General features: G+C 45.5%; 1 protein-coding gene across 1 annotated transcript; it reads left to right on the top strand.

Annotated features, from left to right (window-relative positions):
• Positions 1–6,997: 6,997 nt before the first annotated feature.
• LOC123490065 lies at positions 6,998–9,040 on the top strand. Its single transcript, XM_045220281.1, has 3 exons — positions 6,998–7,431; positions 7,648–8,772; positions 9,016–9,040. Exons 1-3 carry the CDS (start codon positions 7,232–7,234, stop codon positions 9,038–9,040), a joined length of 1,350 nt encoding a protein of 449 aa, XP_045076216.1. The 5' UTR covers positions 6,998–7,231.
• The last annotated feature ends 7,069 nt before the right edge of the window (positions 9,041–16,109 follow it).

Raw genomic sequence — 16,109 nt, 5'->3', positions numbered from 1 at the left:
ACACTGACTCACACATGCAGACACACACATCACAACAACAAGCTTTATCATAGGCCGTGGAAAGATCAGAACCAAGAAAGAGGTAGAGTCAGAGTATCTCTCTCAGTCTCACATAAAAACATACAGAGACACACCCAAACACACACACACACACAAACATAGAAACACCCACACCACAATAGCATGCTTTATCAGTTCTCGAAGATATGAAAAGAGATGCCAAGCAGAAAATAAACAATAGTAACTCAGACACAGACACAGCCTTTACTGTGGTCTGAGCATCCACCCCCTCTAGTGACATCAGGTCAAATCAGACCAAGCCACTGTCCCCCCCTCCCTCCCTCCCTCCCACTAAATTAAGAGGAGGAAGAGCTATCCCAACATGCATCTCATCCACATGTTAGTGGACCTGTCCCGCCCCGGCAGACTCTACGCCTCTTTTAATTGGCTCTCAAAATATTTTGGGAGGCGCTGGTGTGAAAGGTTAAAGGACATATTCATAGCCTGTTATACACTAAAAAGTATTAGTAAGTTCATGGTATGTAAGGATCTTAAAATATCTAAGGTTAAAAAGATCATGCATTCAGTACTAGTTCATAGAGATTGATAAAATTCATAATTGTGTTAAAAGGTTAAAATCCGTCAAGTGTACAAAGGGTAAAAATTGTGAGAGGAATGTGTAAACGTTATATTGACTACTTTATTTTGTGGTGCCTAATTTAAGGGTAAAAGTGTTAATCTGTGATCTACTAAATGCTCTTAATCTATGAGCCTGAGATCGATTGCTCTGGTCTCCACCCAACTTCCCAGGGAAATCGTGGTCTTTTTCCTCATTATACTAAAGTTTTCAGTGAGGAAACATAACTGCATCACTCTCGTGATTATTTCTCCCCTTTTTCAGGTACGTTATTGATATAAAATGAGTTAATTTGAATGTAATAACTTGCTAACATGTCAAGAGAGTTTAAGGTATGTTTTAGTAACATCTTGAGTAAGTTGGAGTTAAGTTGAAGAGTAATAGGTGCGTGTGTGAGTGAAACCTGCTCGGTTGCAGCGAAGAATAGCTTCAGTACTGAGAGTAGCTGCCATTTTATGTTAATTGTGAATGAACATGTGCGCTGTTAATAATATATTTTGGGGTTATTTGTATAATGTGTTTAGAATACTTTGTTGACATGGTTGATAAATGTAGTTATGGTGTTACGAACCCCGTGGCTCTAAACATCTAGGGTGGATGGACATGAGACCCGTAACATAAATTCATGTAAATTATAAGTGTGGCATGGAATAGTGAGAACAAATAAGACACAACTACCATGAACTACCGTCAAACACAAAGTGTTTATTTATGAACACACGGTAAGGGTTTGGGAAAAAGGGCTGAGCAGGACCCAAGAAATGAAACAATAGTGTAAAACCCCCTAAACTGATCTAGCCTGCCTGAAGAACCGCTAGGCTACTGCTACCATACAAAAATACAGTGGGTGGTCCGCTCAGGTCTAACTGGTGTTTATAGACAGATTTCTTCCCTACGGGTAATGTACGCCCAAGGGCAACTAGCTTAAACTCCCCTTTTCCCAGAAACACACCACGCTACTAAACAGGGTACTCAGCAATTAAATAAGTACACCGGATACAACAGTATCCACACTCAGGTAAAGAAATATATTATAATAATGTTACCAATAGGGTAACCAACAACTTAGTGCGTACACAACACACAGGACACCACCGTGTCCATACTCACATATGGCAAAAAGTCTCTCTCTCTCAACAAACACAAGTCTGGTTTTTATAAAAATGGGATGTGTGATTTGAACAAACGAATAACAGGTGGTGCAATTAACAGGAATGTTCACTGATTGGTCCAATCAGCAGACACCTCAACGACCACCAATCAGGAACATACAGGACACCTGTGATTAGGGCAGAAAGAGTAGGAACACACAAAAATACAGGATACCTGTATCCGTAACACTCCCACCCTTAAAAGAGCAAACCAAAATGGTTTGCGACACACGTACTATCACAACACCCAAATTCACAAATCATCCTATCGGGATAACAAAAAAAAACCTAGATCATTAAACACGAGACAAAGCATCTGCCAACACATTATCCAACCCCTCTTCGCAGAGGAATGGCCTCTGGGTACCTGGCGGCCACACACATAATTGTCAACATAAACTGGTTACCAGATTTTGTTTTTGGTAATGGTCCAACACAATCAACCATCACATGTTCGAATGGTTCACCTATGGCCGGTATGGGACAAAGAGGCGCGGGGAAATAACCTGGTTCGGTTTCCCAACTACTTGACAGGTGTGGCAAGTCCCACAGAACTGAGCCACATCTTGTTTTAAACCAGGCCAAAAGAAATGTCGCAAAAACACGACCATAAGTCTTGGTGACTCCCAGATGTCCGGACCACTGGTGATCATGAGCGAGGGATAAAACATTTTGTCGAAAGGCTGTAGGAATCACTATTTGGTAAACAGCATTCCAATCTCCGCCAGCGTCAACATGGGATGTCCATTTACGCATGAGGAGATTACCATCAATGAAGTATGCCATGTTTTTCTTCTTTAGCTCGTCTTTTGAGACAACACTAGAAAAACATTTAGCCAGGCTAATGTCAACCTGTTGGTTAGCGATCAGCTGCTCACGAGTAACTGGTAACTGTATTGCTTCAGCAACAAGTTCCACATCCTTCTTCCTTTCTCTGGGCTGTTGGTCAGACTGCACCAGCTTACCAGAGGTAGCACCCGAACTATCCTCTGGGTCACACTCTCTGAATAGAATCGTGTTCGACAAATCTATCACTTCACCCACTTGTCGTGCTTGAGCACGTGTGACAGCACAAGCGGGGAACACATCTGGATAACCTTGTGCCAGCTCCTCGGAGAGAGACTGGTCACTTTTATCCAATACCTCCAATACGGGTATCACCTTTCCTCCGGCAATATCGTTGCCCATTATAAATGTCACACCTTTTACTGGCAACCTAGGACGTACGCCAACTCTGAACAATCCACTGACTAATTCAGAGTGTACGTTCACAAAGTGCAATGGCACTGGGACAAATCCCATTTCAATTCCTTGTACTAACACATTGGAACCACAATATGTATTATTAGACAAGGGCAACACATCAGATAGTATGAACGACTGCGCCGCACCAGTATCTCTGAGGATTCTAACTGGACGCTGAGACGCTTCGTCATCTGATATAGAAACAACCCCCTCAAAAATGAACGGTTCATAACTGTGATCTGGGACAGGGCCTTTCAAACCACATTCACTATGAGGCTTCTGTCTTGATTCCGGCCTTACAACCGTACGAATCAGCCCAACACCCGTTGGCGGCCTGGTGTGCCGAGGCATCCCCGGTTTGCGTTTAAGCAAAAAGCAATCACTAACCAAATGTCCCACCTTATGACAATAGAAACAGTGACGCACATCTTTTGGGCGCGCTGGATGTACTGCTGGTCGACTAGGACTAAAAGTTAGCAACTCCGCAGCCCTGCTCTCCGTACAGAGCTTCGAAAACACGCTCTTATGCGTCAACACAAACTCGTCTGCCAATACAGACGCTTCCGACAGTGAGGATACTTTCTGTTCGTTCAGATAAACTACAATGCGTTCGGTAAGCAATTTTTAAACTCTTCTAACAAGATTAACTCCCCGTAGAGAGGTAAAATCGGTTACCTTACTAGCACTGTGCCATTTGTCAAACAGATTTCCTTTGTCTCTAGCAAACTCCACATAAGTCTGAGTAGGAGACTTTTTATGAGACCTAAATCTCTGTCGATATGCCTCAGGAACAAGCTCATAGGCCCGAAGAACAGTAGCTTTGACCACTTCATAATTCAAACTGTCTTCAAGAGGTAGCGCTGCCAGAACCTCTTGGGCTTTACCTGTTAGTTTACACTGAAGTAATAGGCACCATACCTCTTCGGGCCATTTCAATGCTACCGCTATACGCTCAAACACACTGAAATAGGAATCAACCTCTGACTCCCTAAACACAGGTACCAAGGTGATCTGTCTACTAATATCAAATGTAGCAGACGACACCGCTGGTGAGGCTGGCTCACTAGCAGGCATAGTATGAGCAGAGACTAACCTCGCTGTTTCTGCCTCTAGTTCCATTTCACGCATCTCCAGTTCCATCTTACGCGTCTCCAGTTCTTGATCAAGCCTACGCGTCTCCAGTTCCATCTTACGCGTCTCCTGTTCTGCCTCTAGCTTACGCGTCTCCTGTTCTGCCTCTAGTTCCATTTTACGCATCTCCAGCTTGTCTTGCCTGATTTGTGCCCGCTCTTCCGCCTCCATTTGGAGCCGTGTCGAGCGGACATCGATCCTGGCATCACTGTCAGTCAGTGGGGAGAGTGGGTCATAACGGGGCAATGTGGCTGGAGCCTTAGCCTCGTCCTCAGACACTGATGGGCTTACAGGAACAGCAACCACATCCCCTACAGGAGCAGCAGACTCAGGCGGCGGTAACTCAAGCACTCGCTCGTTTAACAATATCGCTCACTACTTCCCTAACTTCTGCTTTCACTAAACCCCCTCGGTATGGGTACAGAAAAGTGGTCAGCCAAAGCCTGTAGATCCACTCTACGGCAATTATCAAAAACCTCCCACGTAGGGTTTTCCAAAAATGCCTCCAACTCAAAAGTAGCCATCCTACTAGCAACACGAGCCGTCGACTACTGAACACACAAAAAAAACAGGTAGTTACAGCTGCTAAGCTCAACACTGAACCAGACACTACTAATTTACATGAGTAGCATGGGATAGATAGGATCCCAGACGAGCCCCCACTTTATGTTACGAACCCCGTGGCTCTAAACATCTAGGGTGGATGGACATGAGACCCGTAACATAAATTCATGTAAATTATAAGTGTGGCATGGAATAGTGAGAACAAATAAGACACAACTACCATGAACTACCGTCAAACACAAAGTGTTTATTTATGAACACACGGTAAGGGTTTGGGAAAAAGGGCTGAGCAGGACCCAAGAAATGAAACAATAGTGTAAAACCCCTAAACTGATCTAGCCTGCCTGAAGAACCGCTAGGCTACTGCTACCATACAAAAATACAGTGGGTGGTCCGCTCAGGTCTAACTGGTGTTTATAGACAGATTTCTTCCCTACGGGTAATGTACGCCCAAGGGCAACTAGCTTAAACTCCCCTTTTCCCAGAAACACACCACGCTACTAAACAGGGTACTCAGCAATTAAATAAGTACACCGGATACAACAGTATCCACACTCAGGTAAAGAAATATATTATAATAATGTTACCAATAGGGTAACCAACAACTTAGTGCGTACACAACACACAGGACACCACCGTGTCCATACTCACATATGGCAAAAAGTCTCTCTCTCTCAACAAACACAAGTCTGGTTTTTATAAAAATGGGATGTGTGATTTGAACAAACGAATAACAGGTGGTGCAATTAACAGGAATGTTCACTGATTGGTCCAATCAGCAGACACCTCAACGACCACCAATCAGGAACATACAGGACACCTGTGATTAGGGCAGAAAGAGTAGGAACACACAAAAATACAGGATACCTGTATCCGTAACATATGGGTTACTGAGCTAAAGCTACTTTGTGTTTGACAGTTATATGGAAACATTTGTATATGTTTTAGTGAATTACAGTTTATGCTGTTGTGACTTGAATAAGCTTTGTACCCTACAAAACTATCTAGTTCCTGTAGATCTGTTGTTCTGTAAAATGTGATATTTTTGTAAAAGGATTATACTAAAGTTTTCATTGAGGAAACATAACTGCATCACTCTCGTGATTATTTCTCCCCTTTTTTCAGGGGGCGTAACACTGGCTGGCTGGTGCTGCCGTCCTAGAGCGGGGCGATGGCCAAGCTGATCCTAATTAGGGGGCATTATGGTCTGGCTCCCTCAATAGAAGGATAGAGACAATGGTGGCTGGTAGTTTATGGGGCAGTGGTGAACAGTAGGGCTGGGAATTGCCAAGGACCTCACGATACAATATTAACATGATACTTAGGTGCTGATACGATATGTATTGCGATTCTATATGTATTGCAATTTGATACTGTGATTTTATTGCAATTTGATGTTCCAAACATATTGCTCACTATATATCTGCTGCAAAGGGACAAGAGAGAGCCACTAAAAATCTAGTTTTGAAGATAAAAGTGCTCAAAACATGTTGGCACATCATTTAAAACATTGAAAAATAATATGGAGAACAAGCTTTAGGATGAGAAATACCAGAGTTTTCAACATAGAGATCCTATTAAATTACATATTAAATTAGAGTATTCAAATTCCTAATTCTATGGTTTTCAACTTGACCATAGATGCAGTAAAGGGGTCAATGGAATGCAGACGTTGCATTGACCACATTCAACAAATCTGATCCAACAAAGTGGATATTCATCAAATCCGTCATGATTTATGAAGTGTAACAGGCCCACAATGTGCTTACTTAAGTCCGATTTGGATAAATGTGTCTGTTATCACTGCATACCATGTAGAAGTTGTCCCTTTTCAGGTTTAGAAGAAGTGACTGCTAAATGCTAACTCCCGTTCGTGTAAGCTTGTTAGCATACCTAGCATACAGAAATCGTTGATGGTAGTCAAAGTCGTTTCTAACTGTAATGCATTTGATTGGTAACGATGACATGAATATGTATTGGGGTTGACATCCATACAAACATTATACTCCAATTTCTACCTCAACATAGTGTGAAATACACATATAACCAATAGCCTAAATTATCCAGAGCGACTTGTAAGCGCATACACTTTTCTTTCTGGTCCCCCATGGGAATCGAATCCACAATCGTGGCGTTGCAAGCACCACACTCTACCAACTAAGCCACATGGGATCAATGAGGAGGGCAATGAGGAGACTCAGGATCTTCCCCCACAGCCCTTTCCCACACAGCCCTTTCCCTCACAGACATTTCCCTCACAGCCATGGCAATTCCTTTGTTTTGGTTGAGTTCGATTAACCTCTTTCCCGCATCTATATCGCAATGATGTCATAAAGGAGGGTGGGGTGACATGCTAGTTATCTTCACCTAGGTGACATGTTGGATGCCCTCTATGACATCATAGACCACTGTATGGCACAACATTCCTATCAAACATTCTTAACACCACAACTCACCTGTCTCTGTACAGAGTAGTTGCTTTTTGAATTTTACTGATTGAGAGATGGCTTTGTACTCTTCCAGTATTAAATGGTTGGTTATTGTAATCTTGGTATTACACCATCTGGACGGCAAGGATTTTCGGGATAACCTGATGCCCCCCATGGGCATTTGGCAGTGGGCCAGCATGCCTCACATTGAACTGAAGACCAACACCATCAACTTCCATCAACGACCCTGGACCACACAGAACACCAACGAGACCACTAGACACAGTTTGCACAAGTGCACCGGAGAGGCTTGTGTTATGGTCAGCTTGGAACCCACTGCTACCCGGGTAGCTACAAACAACACTAACCAACTCAGTGGCCTTGTCGTTAGCGTGTCCGCCCTGAGATTGGAAGGTCGGGTGGTTTATCCGCGGTCCAATCATACCAAAGACTCTAAAAACGGGACCTGGTGCCTCTCAGCTTGGCACACATTATGGAGATGGATTGGGGGTAAGGCCCTGCGACAGACTTGTGTCCTATCCAGGGGGTGTACATCAAGCTGCCTCATGCTACAAAAACAGGAGATAGGCTCCTGCCCTATGGGCCATTGTGGCTTCGACAAGCCCACCACCACCCAGACCAGAAACAGTATTGACCAGAAATACAGAGATGTTAGTGCTTTGCACCAGACAACCAGTGATTCTACAGCCAGCCGCAGAACGCGTCGCCCCCGAGTAGCTGAGCTCAGGAGTAGGGAGAGAGCGGGAGCAAGTGAGCTTGTGTGGAAGAAGACCAACACCATCAACTTCCATCAACGACCCTGGACCACACAGAACACCAACGAGACCATTGGACACAGTTTGCACAAGTGCACCGGAGAGGCTTGTGTTATGGTCAGCTTGGAACCCACTGCTACCCGGGTAGCTACAAACAACACTAACCAACTCAGTGGCCTTGTCGTTAGCGTGTCCGCCCTGAGATTGGAAGGTCGGGTGGTTTATCCGCGGTCCAATCATACCAAAGACTCTAAAAACGGGACCTGGTGCCTCTCAGCTTGGCACACATTATGGAAATGGATTGGGGGTAAGGCCCTGCGACAGACTTGTGTCCTATCCAGGGGGTGTACATCAAGCTGCCTCATGCTACAAAAACAGGAGATAGGCTCCTGCCCTATGGGCCATTGTGGCTTCGACAAGCCCACCACCACCCAGACCAGAGACAGTATTGACCAGAAATACAGAGATGTTAGTGCTTTGCACCAGACAACCAGTGATTCTACGGCCAGCCGCAGAACGCGTCGCCCCCGAGTAGCTGAGCTCAGGAGTAGGGAGAGAGCGGGAGCAAGTGAGCTTGTGTGGAAGAAGACCAACACCATCAACTTCCATCAACGACCCTGGACCACACAGAACACCAACGAGACCACTGGACACAGTTTGCACAAGTGCACCGGAGAGGCTTGTGTTATGGTCAGCTTGGAACCCACTGCTACCCGGGTAGCTACAAACAACACTAACCAACTCAGTGGCCTTGTCGTTAGCGTGTCCGCCCTGAGATTGGAAGGTCGGGTGGTTTATCCGCGGTCCAATCATACCAAAGACTCTGAAAACGGGACCTGGTGCCTCTCAGCTTGGCACACATTATGGAAATGGATTGGGGGTAAGGCCCTGCGACAGACTTGTGTCCTATCCAGGGGGGTGTACATCAAGCTGCCTCATGCTACAAAAACAGGAGATAGGCTCCTGCCCTATGGGCCATTGTGGCTTGACAAGCCCACCACCACCCAGACCAGAGACAGTATTGACCAGAAATACAGAGATGTTAGTGCTTTGCACCAGACAACCAGTGATTCTACGGCCAGCCGCAGAACGCGTCGCCCCGAGTAGCTGAGCTCAGGAGTAGGGAGAGAGCGGGAGCAAGTGAGCTTGTGTGGAAGAAGACCAACACCATCAACTTCCATCAACGACCCTGGACCACACAGAACACCAACGAGACCACTGGACACAGTTTGCACAAGTGCACCGGAGAGGCTTGTGTTATGGTCAGCTTGGAACCCACTGCTACCCGGTAGCTACAAACAACACTAACCAACTCAGTGGCCTTGTCGTTAGCGTGTCCGCCCTGAGATTGGAAGGTCGGGTGGTTTATCCGCGGTCCAATCATACCAAAGACTCTAAAAACGGGACCTGGTGCCTCTCAGCTTGGCACATTATGGAGATGGATTGGGGGTAAGGCCCTGCGACAGACTTGTGTCCTATCCAGGGGGTGTACATCAAGCTGCCTCATGCTACAAAAAACAGGAGATAGGCTCCTGCCCTATGGGCCATTGTGGCTTCGACAAGCCCACCACCACCCAGACCAGAAACAGTATTGACCAGAAATACAGAGATGTTAGTGCTTTGCACCAGACAACCAGTGATTCTACAGCCAGCCGCAGAACGCGTCGCCCCCAAGTAGCTGAGCTCAGGAGTAGGGAGAGAGCGGGAGCAAGTGTGCTTGTGTGGAAGAAGACCAACACCATCAACTTCCATCAACGACCCTGGACCACACAGAACACCAACGAGACCACTGGACACAGTTTGCACAAGTGCACCGGAGAGGCTTGTGTTATGGTCAGCTTGGAACCCACTGCTACCCGGGTAGCTACAAACAACACTAACCAACTCAGTGGCCTTGTCGTTAGCGTGTCCGCCCTGAGATTGGAAGGTCGGGTGGTTTATCCGCGGTCCAATCATACCAAAGACTCTAAAAACGGGACCCGGTGCCTCTCAGCTTGGCACACATTAAGGAGATGGATTGGGGGTAAGGCCCTGCAACAGACTTGTGTCCTATCCAGGGGGTGTACATCAAGCTGCCTCATGCTACAAAAACAGGAGATAGGCTCCTGCCCTATGGGCCATTGTGGCTTGGACAAGCCCACCACCACCCAGACCAGAAACAGTATTGACCAGAAATACAGAGATGTTAGTGCTTTGCACCAGACAACCAGTGATTCTCACGGCCAGCCGCAGAACGCGTCGCCCCCGAGTAGCTGAGCTCAGGAGTAGGGAGAGAGCGGGAGCAAGTGAGCTTGTGTGGAAGAAGACCAACACCATCAACTTCCATCAACGACCCTGGACCACACAGAACACCAACGAGACCACTGGACACAGTTTGCACAAGTGCACCGGAGAGGCTTGTGTTATGGTCAGCTTGGAACCCACTGCTACCCGGGTAGCTACAAACAACACTAACCAACTCAGTGGCCTTGTCGTTAGCGTGTCCGCCCTGAGATTGGAAGGTCGGGTGGTTTATCCGCGGTCCAATCATACCAAAGACTCTAAAACGGGACCCGGTGCCTCTCAGCTTGGCACACATTAAGGAGATGGATTGGGGGTAAGGGCCCTGCGACAGACTTGTGTCCTATCCAGGGGGTGTACATCAAGCTGCCTCATGCTACAAAAACAGGAGATAGGCTCCTGCCCTATGGGCCATTGTGGCTTGGACAAGCCCACCACCACCCAGACCAGAAACAGTATTGACCAGAAATACAGAGATGTTAGTGCTTTGCACCAGACAACCAGTGATTCTCACGGCCAGCCGCAGAACGCGTCGCCCCGAGTAGCTGAGCTCAGGAGTAGGGAGAGAGCGGGAGCAAGTGAGCTTGTGTGGAAGAAGATGGTGGAAGTGATTAATGGGGCAGAAGAGAGGAGGATAGAGGCTGCATGCTGCATGTTTCTGGCTCTCTGCTGCTGGTTGTATGGAATGGGCCTGCTGCTCACCATCAGTGTGAGAGGACTACTGCAGGTAATGTGATGTGAAAGAGAGATTAGGGGTATGAGGGGGTCTGAGAAAGGCTTTAAGAACAACAATAGAATAGGTCCACATAGTGACATTTACCCTTTGTAGTTATATATATATTGCCTAAGCTGACATACAGTATTACTTACATGTCACTGTAAAGACTTAAGAAATCACCACATTGTTATCAATTCATTTGACCTTGGAACATGAATTAAAATATGGTTTTGTTTTCCTAATAAGACTACGTTTATTTTCTTTCCATAGATAATGGTCGCATTAGAGCTCCATGGAGATGAGCAAAAGGAGAGAGGAGCTGAGAGGGAGACAGACAGCTGTAAAGATGCTCAAACCGCTCCAGTGTTGGTGACCACCCGTGGTTCAACTAAGAAGAGAGCCCGCCGCCTCCGCCCGTCAGTCCAACAAGGGGAAACACTGAATAACGTGCCCATACAGGACATTGTTCATTTGCATTCCAAATAATACAATATCATATTTTCTAATAAATGATACTTGTTTTAGCATCATCTGTTTCTCAGTTCTTATTTTGTTATAGGAGTAGTTTGAAGAGGTTTGAAAATAATCACGAAATGACCACAAAATGACCACAAAATGTAAAAAAGTACAGTAGCCATTTAGAATATGTAAAACAAAATACCACAGAAAGAAATAACATATTTCAGTTGATTTATAAAACACAACAGGGGCTTATACATGCTTATAACAACTACCAATGCATTATACCTGAATGCTTTAAGTAAAGTTTTACCATCATATACAGCTGAAGCTGAAATGAAAGCCTTTTTTAGATTCACTGTTGTTGCCCATCACCCTGTGCTGGGGTTTTGAGAGAGAGAGAGAGAGAGAGAGAGAGAGAGAGAGAGAACAGTCTGCAGCACCCGGCCTCACCCTACTAGAATCTGAAGTCAAATGTCTTTATGTTTGCTGATGATCTGGTGCTTCTGTCACCAACCAAGGAGGGCCTACAGCAGCACCTATATCTTCTGCACAGATTCTGTCAGACCTGGGCCCTGACAGTTGCCAGGACCACAAATACAAATTCCATCTAGACACCGTTGCCCTAGAGCACACAAAAAACTATACATACCTCGGCCTAAACATCAGTGCCACAGGTAACTTCCACAAAGCTGTGAACTATCTGAGAGACAAGGCATGAAGGGCCTTCTATGCCATCAAAAGGAACATAACATTTGACATACCAATTAGGATCTGGCAAAAAATACTTGAATCAGTTATAGAACCTATTGCCCTTTATGGTTGTGAGGTCTGGGGTACGCTCACCAACCAAGAATTCACAAAATGGGACAAACACCAAATTGCAGAATTCTGCTAAAATATCCTCTGTGTACAACAAAAAACACAAAATAATGCATGCAGAGCAGAATTAGGCCGATACCCGCTAATTATCAAAATCCAGAAATGAGCCGTTAAATTCTATAACCACTTAAAAGGAAGCGATTCCCAAACCTTCCATAACAAAGCCATCACCTACAGAGATATTAACTTGGATAAGAGTATATGGCTGGTGTTAAGAGATAGATGGGAGGTATTGAATGGAGTTGAAGGATGGGACTAATAACAAATAACAACAAATAATAACAAGATAACTAATAATGTAAGCATACTGTGTCCATAATAAGTATATAGGTTGTATGTTGGGAGCTTTTGGGAAAGAGCACAGTTAGAAAGATATGGCATATAGAAGCAAACCGGATGGACATCATGAAAATGATCGGAGAGGTTGAGAGTAGAAGAAGTTCAGGAGCAAAAAACTAAAAAAACTAATAAAATCTAATTATTGTAAAATTGACTGTGTCCATAAGGTGTAGATAGTAAGTATAGGCTGGAAGTAGATGCCTGGGCATTGTTGTTCACTAATTTACCCCAAGTAGGGAAAGGATGGCGGGGTTGAAAAGTAATAAAGGGGAGTATATATATATAAAAAACATGGGGGATTGGAAGTGATGCAGACAATTACATTAATAGAAGTTACAATCTATCTGCAATATTAAGCTGATCTACCCCCTGAAAAAAAAAGAAAAGAAAAAAAGAAACTTGAAGAAGAGTCCCCTAAGTAAGCTGGTCCTGGGGCTCTGTTCACAAACACAAACAGACCCCACAGAGCCCCAGGACAACAACAACAACACAATTAGACCCAACCAATTCATGAGAAAACAAAAAGTGAATTACTTGACACATTGGAAAGAACTAACAAAAAAACAGAGCAAACTAGAATGCTATTTGGCCCTAAACAGAGAGTACACAGTGGCAGAATACCTGACCACTGTGACTGACCCAAACTTAAGGAAAGCTTTGACTATGTACAGACTCAGTGAGCATAGCCTTGCTATTGAGAAAGGCCGCCGTAGGCAGACCTGGCTCTCAAGAGAAGACAGGCTATGTGCACACTGCCCACAAAATGAGGTGGAAACTGAGCTGCACTTCCTACCCTCCAGACAAATGTATGACCATATTAGAGACACATATTTCCCTCAGATTACAGAGATTCACAAAGAATTCGAAAACAAACCCATTTTTTATAAACTCCCTTATCTACTGGGTGAAAAACCACCGTGTGCCATCACAGCAGCAAGATCTGTGATCTGTTGCCACAAGAAAAGGGCAACCAGTGAAGAACAAACACCATTGTAAATACAACGCATATTTATGTTGACTTATTCTCCCATTTGTACTTTAACTATTTGCACATTGTTACAACACTGTATATATACATAATATGACATTTGAAATGTCTTTATTCTTTTGGAACTTCTGAGTGTAATGTTTACTGTTAATATTTATTGTTTATTTCACTTTTGTTTACTATCTACTTCACTTGCTTTGGCAATGTTAACATACATTTCCCCTGCCAATAAAGCCCTTAAATTGAAAAATTGAAATTGAATTGGGAGAGAGAGAGAGCAGAAAAGCCTGGACCCTCTGTCAGTTCAGTGAAGCAAAGAGGAAGGGTAACACAAGCCGACATGGAGAGGATTTGTTGGAAGACACACACACACACTCACACTCACACACACACACACACACACACACACACACACACACACACACACACACACACACACACAAACACACACACACACACACACACACAAACACACACACACAAACACACACACACACACACACACACATAAACACACAGGAATACACATTTACTCGAAACACACATCACGCACCCTTCAACATCCACAAAGCTTGCAAACAACATGTGTGTGTGTGTGTGTGTGTGAGCTGAGGCTGTGGGCCTGTGGGAGTCAGCAGAAGGTGAGCAGAGATAAGGCTGCATGATTGTGACTGTGTGTCAGAGGGAATCTGCACCGTACACCACACAAACTCACACACTCCCTCCCCTTCTCTCTCTCTCACCCCATCTCTCTCTGCTGCCGGAGCTGTGCCAGGGTGCTAGGGACAAAGCATGGGTGTGTGTATGTGTGTGTGTTGGTCTGAGTCAGACCTTGCCCTAGCTGACCCATGCCTTAGACAGTGACAGTCAGTGGCCACGTCAGGCCTCATTCTGCCCATCCTTCTTAAAGACTGACTGGCCACAAGGCATTGGACTGGGCTCTGCATGCTGGCTCACTGAAGCAATGAAGCAATCAGGAAAGGGAAAGGAGGACGGTTGGGAGGACTGCAAAGAAGGGCGTCCACATGAGCAACACACCTGCAGGCAGCATGGCTGAATTATTAAGCCAACTATTCCTTGTGTCACTACATAGAGAGAGAGGGAGAGAGAGAGAGAGAGAGAGAGAGAGAGAGAGAGAGAGAGAGAGAGAGAGAGAGAGAGAGAGAGAGAGAGAGAGAGAGAGAGAGAGAGAGAGAGAGAGAGAGGAGAGAGAGAGAGAGGGAGGAAGAGAGGGTGAGGAGGGGGAGAGAGAGGGGAAGGGTGAGAGGGAGGAGAGAGAGAGGGAAGGGAGAGAGGGGAAGGGAGAGAGTGAGAGTAAGAGAGAGACAAAATAGAAGAGAGCGAGAGAGAGGCTAGAAGGAGAGGAGACAGGAGAAGAGAGGAGGAGAGGAGAGGTGGGTATGTTTGTATGGGTGTATCGTGATCTCTCTGCTTTCCAGATTACTGCTGCTACATTGTGTTTAAGAACAGCCATCCCAGGTGTATACTAACTGCCAAGCCAGTTATCTGAACGACCTCAAGCGGGTGACTATTGACTGTTTGTGTACCTTCCTCTAGTGCTGAGTCAGATGTTCCATGGTTTCCAGGCAGTCTCAAGGGAGGTCTGTCCCCACTGCTGCCCCCTACAGGGGTTGGGTAGAAACACACTGCACCACCATGCCTACAGCAGCCTGCCAGCAGCCTTCCAGCAGCCTGCCAGCAGCCAATCAGGGCCAAAGAATCTGTGGCCATGGCAAGCGTTGCCGTGCTCTCTGTTGCTATGTAATTAAGTGCTGTTTGTACGAGATTTCTGCACCTGAAGTGGGTCAGAGTAGTTTTCATGCGGAGATGTGTGTGCGCGCGCGCGCGTGTGTGTGTGTGTGTGTGTGCACGTGTGTGTGTGTGAGAGAGAGATATAGAGATAGAGAGAGTATTCAAGAGTGAGTGATGAGTGTTTGAGAGCAGGTTCTCCAGGTTTGTGAGAGTGTTTTCGAGCTGCGTAGGAGGGTTACAAGCAAAGAGAGGTTCCCAGTATCACAGTGGTATAACGGTGTGTTAGAGCACAGACGTGTGCTGGGAACAATGGAGCCATCATGGTATGCTATCCTCTGCCCGCCCCGCCTCTGCACAAAGCCCACCTGTTAAACCCGATTGCCCATAAAAGACAGGGACGCAAAAAGAGCCCTGATTCAGAGGGCTCAGTGTAGGTGCATGTGGCATCTGATCCTAGGCCTGTCTGAAGTAAGCCCTGGCTGTCATCACTCACACACACACAGAGACATACACTGAGTGTACAAAATATTAAGAACACCTCTTTCCATGACATAGACTGACCAGGTGAATCCAGGTGAAAGTTATTGATGTCATTTGTTAAATCCACTTCAATCAGTGTAGGTGAAGGGGGGGGGGGCAGTTTAAAGAAGGATTTTCAAGCCTTGAGACAACTGAGACATGGATTGTGAAAAACAAAACATTTAAGTGGCCCAACAGACATCCGGCCAATTTGACACAACTGTGGGAAGCAATGGAGT

The sequence above is a fragment of the Coregonus clupeaformis genome, unplaced genomic scaffold, assembly GCF_020615455.1.
Source record: "Coregonus clupeaformis isolate EN_2021a unplaced genomic scaffold, ASM2061545v1 scaf3492, whole genome shotgun sequence".
Classification (NCBI taxonomy): Eukaryota; Metazoa; Chordata; class Actinopteri; order Salmoniformes; family Salmonidae; genus Coregonus; species Coregonus clupeaformis.
The sequence above is the reverse complement of the archived record's forward strand: the minus strand, read 5'-3'. Positions and strand labels throughout refer to the sequence as shown.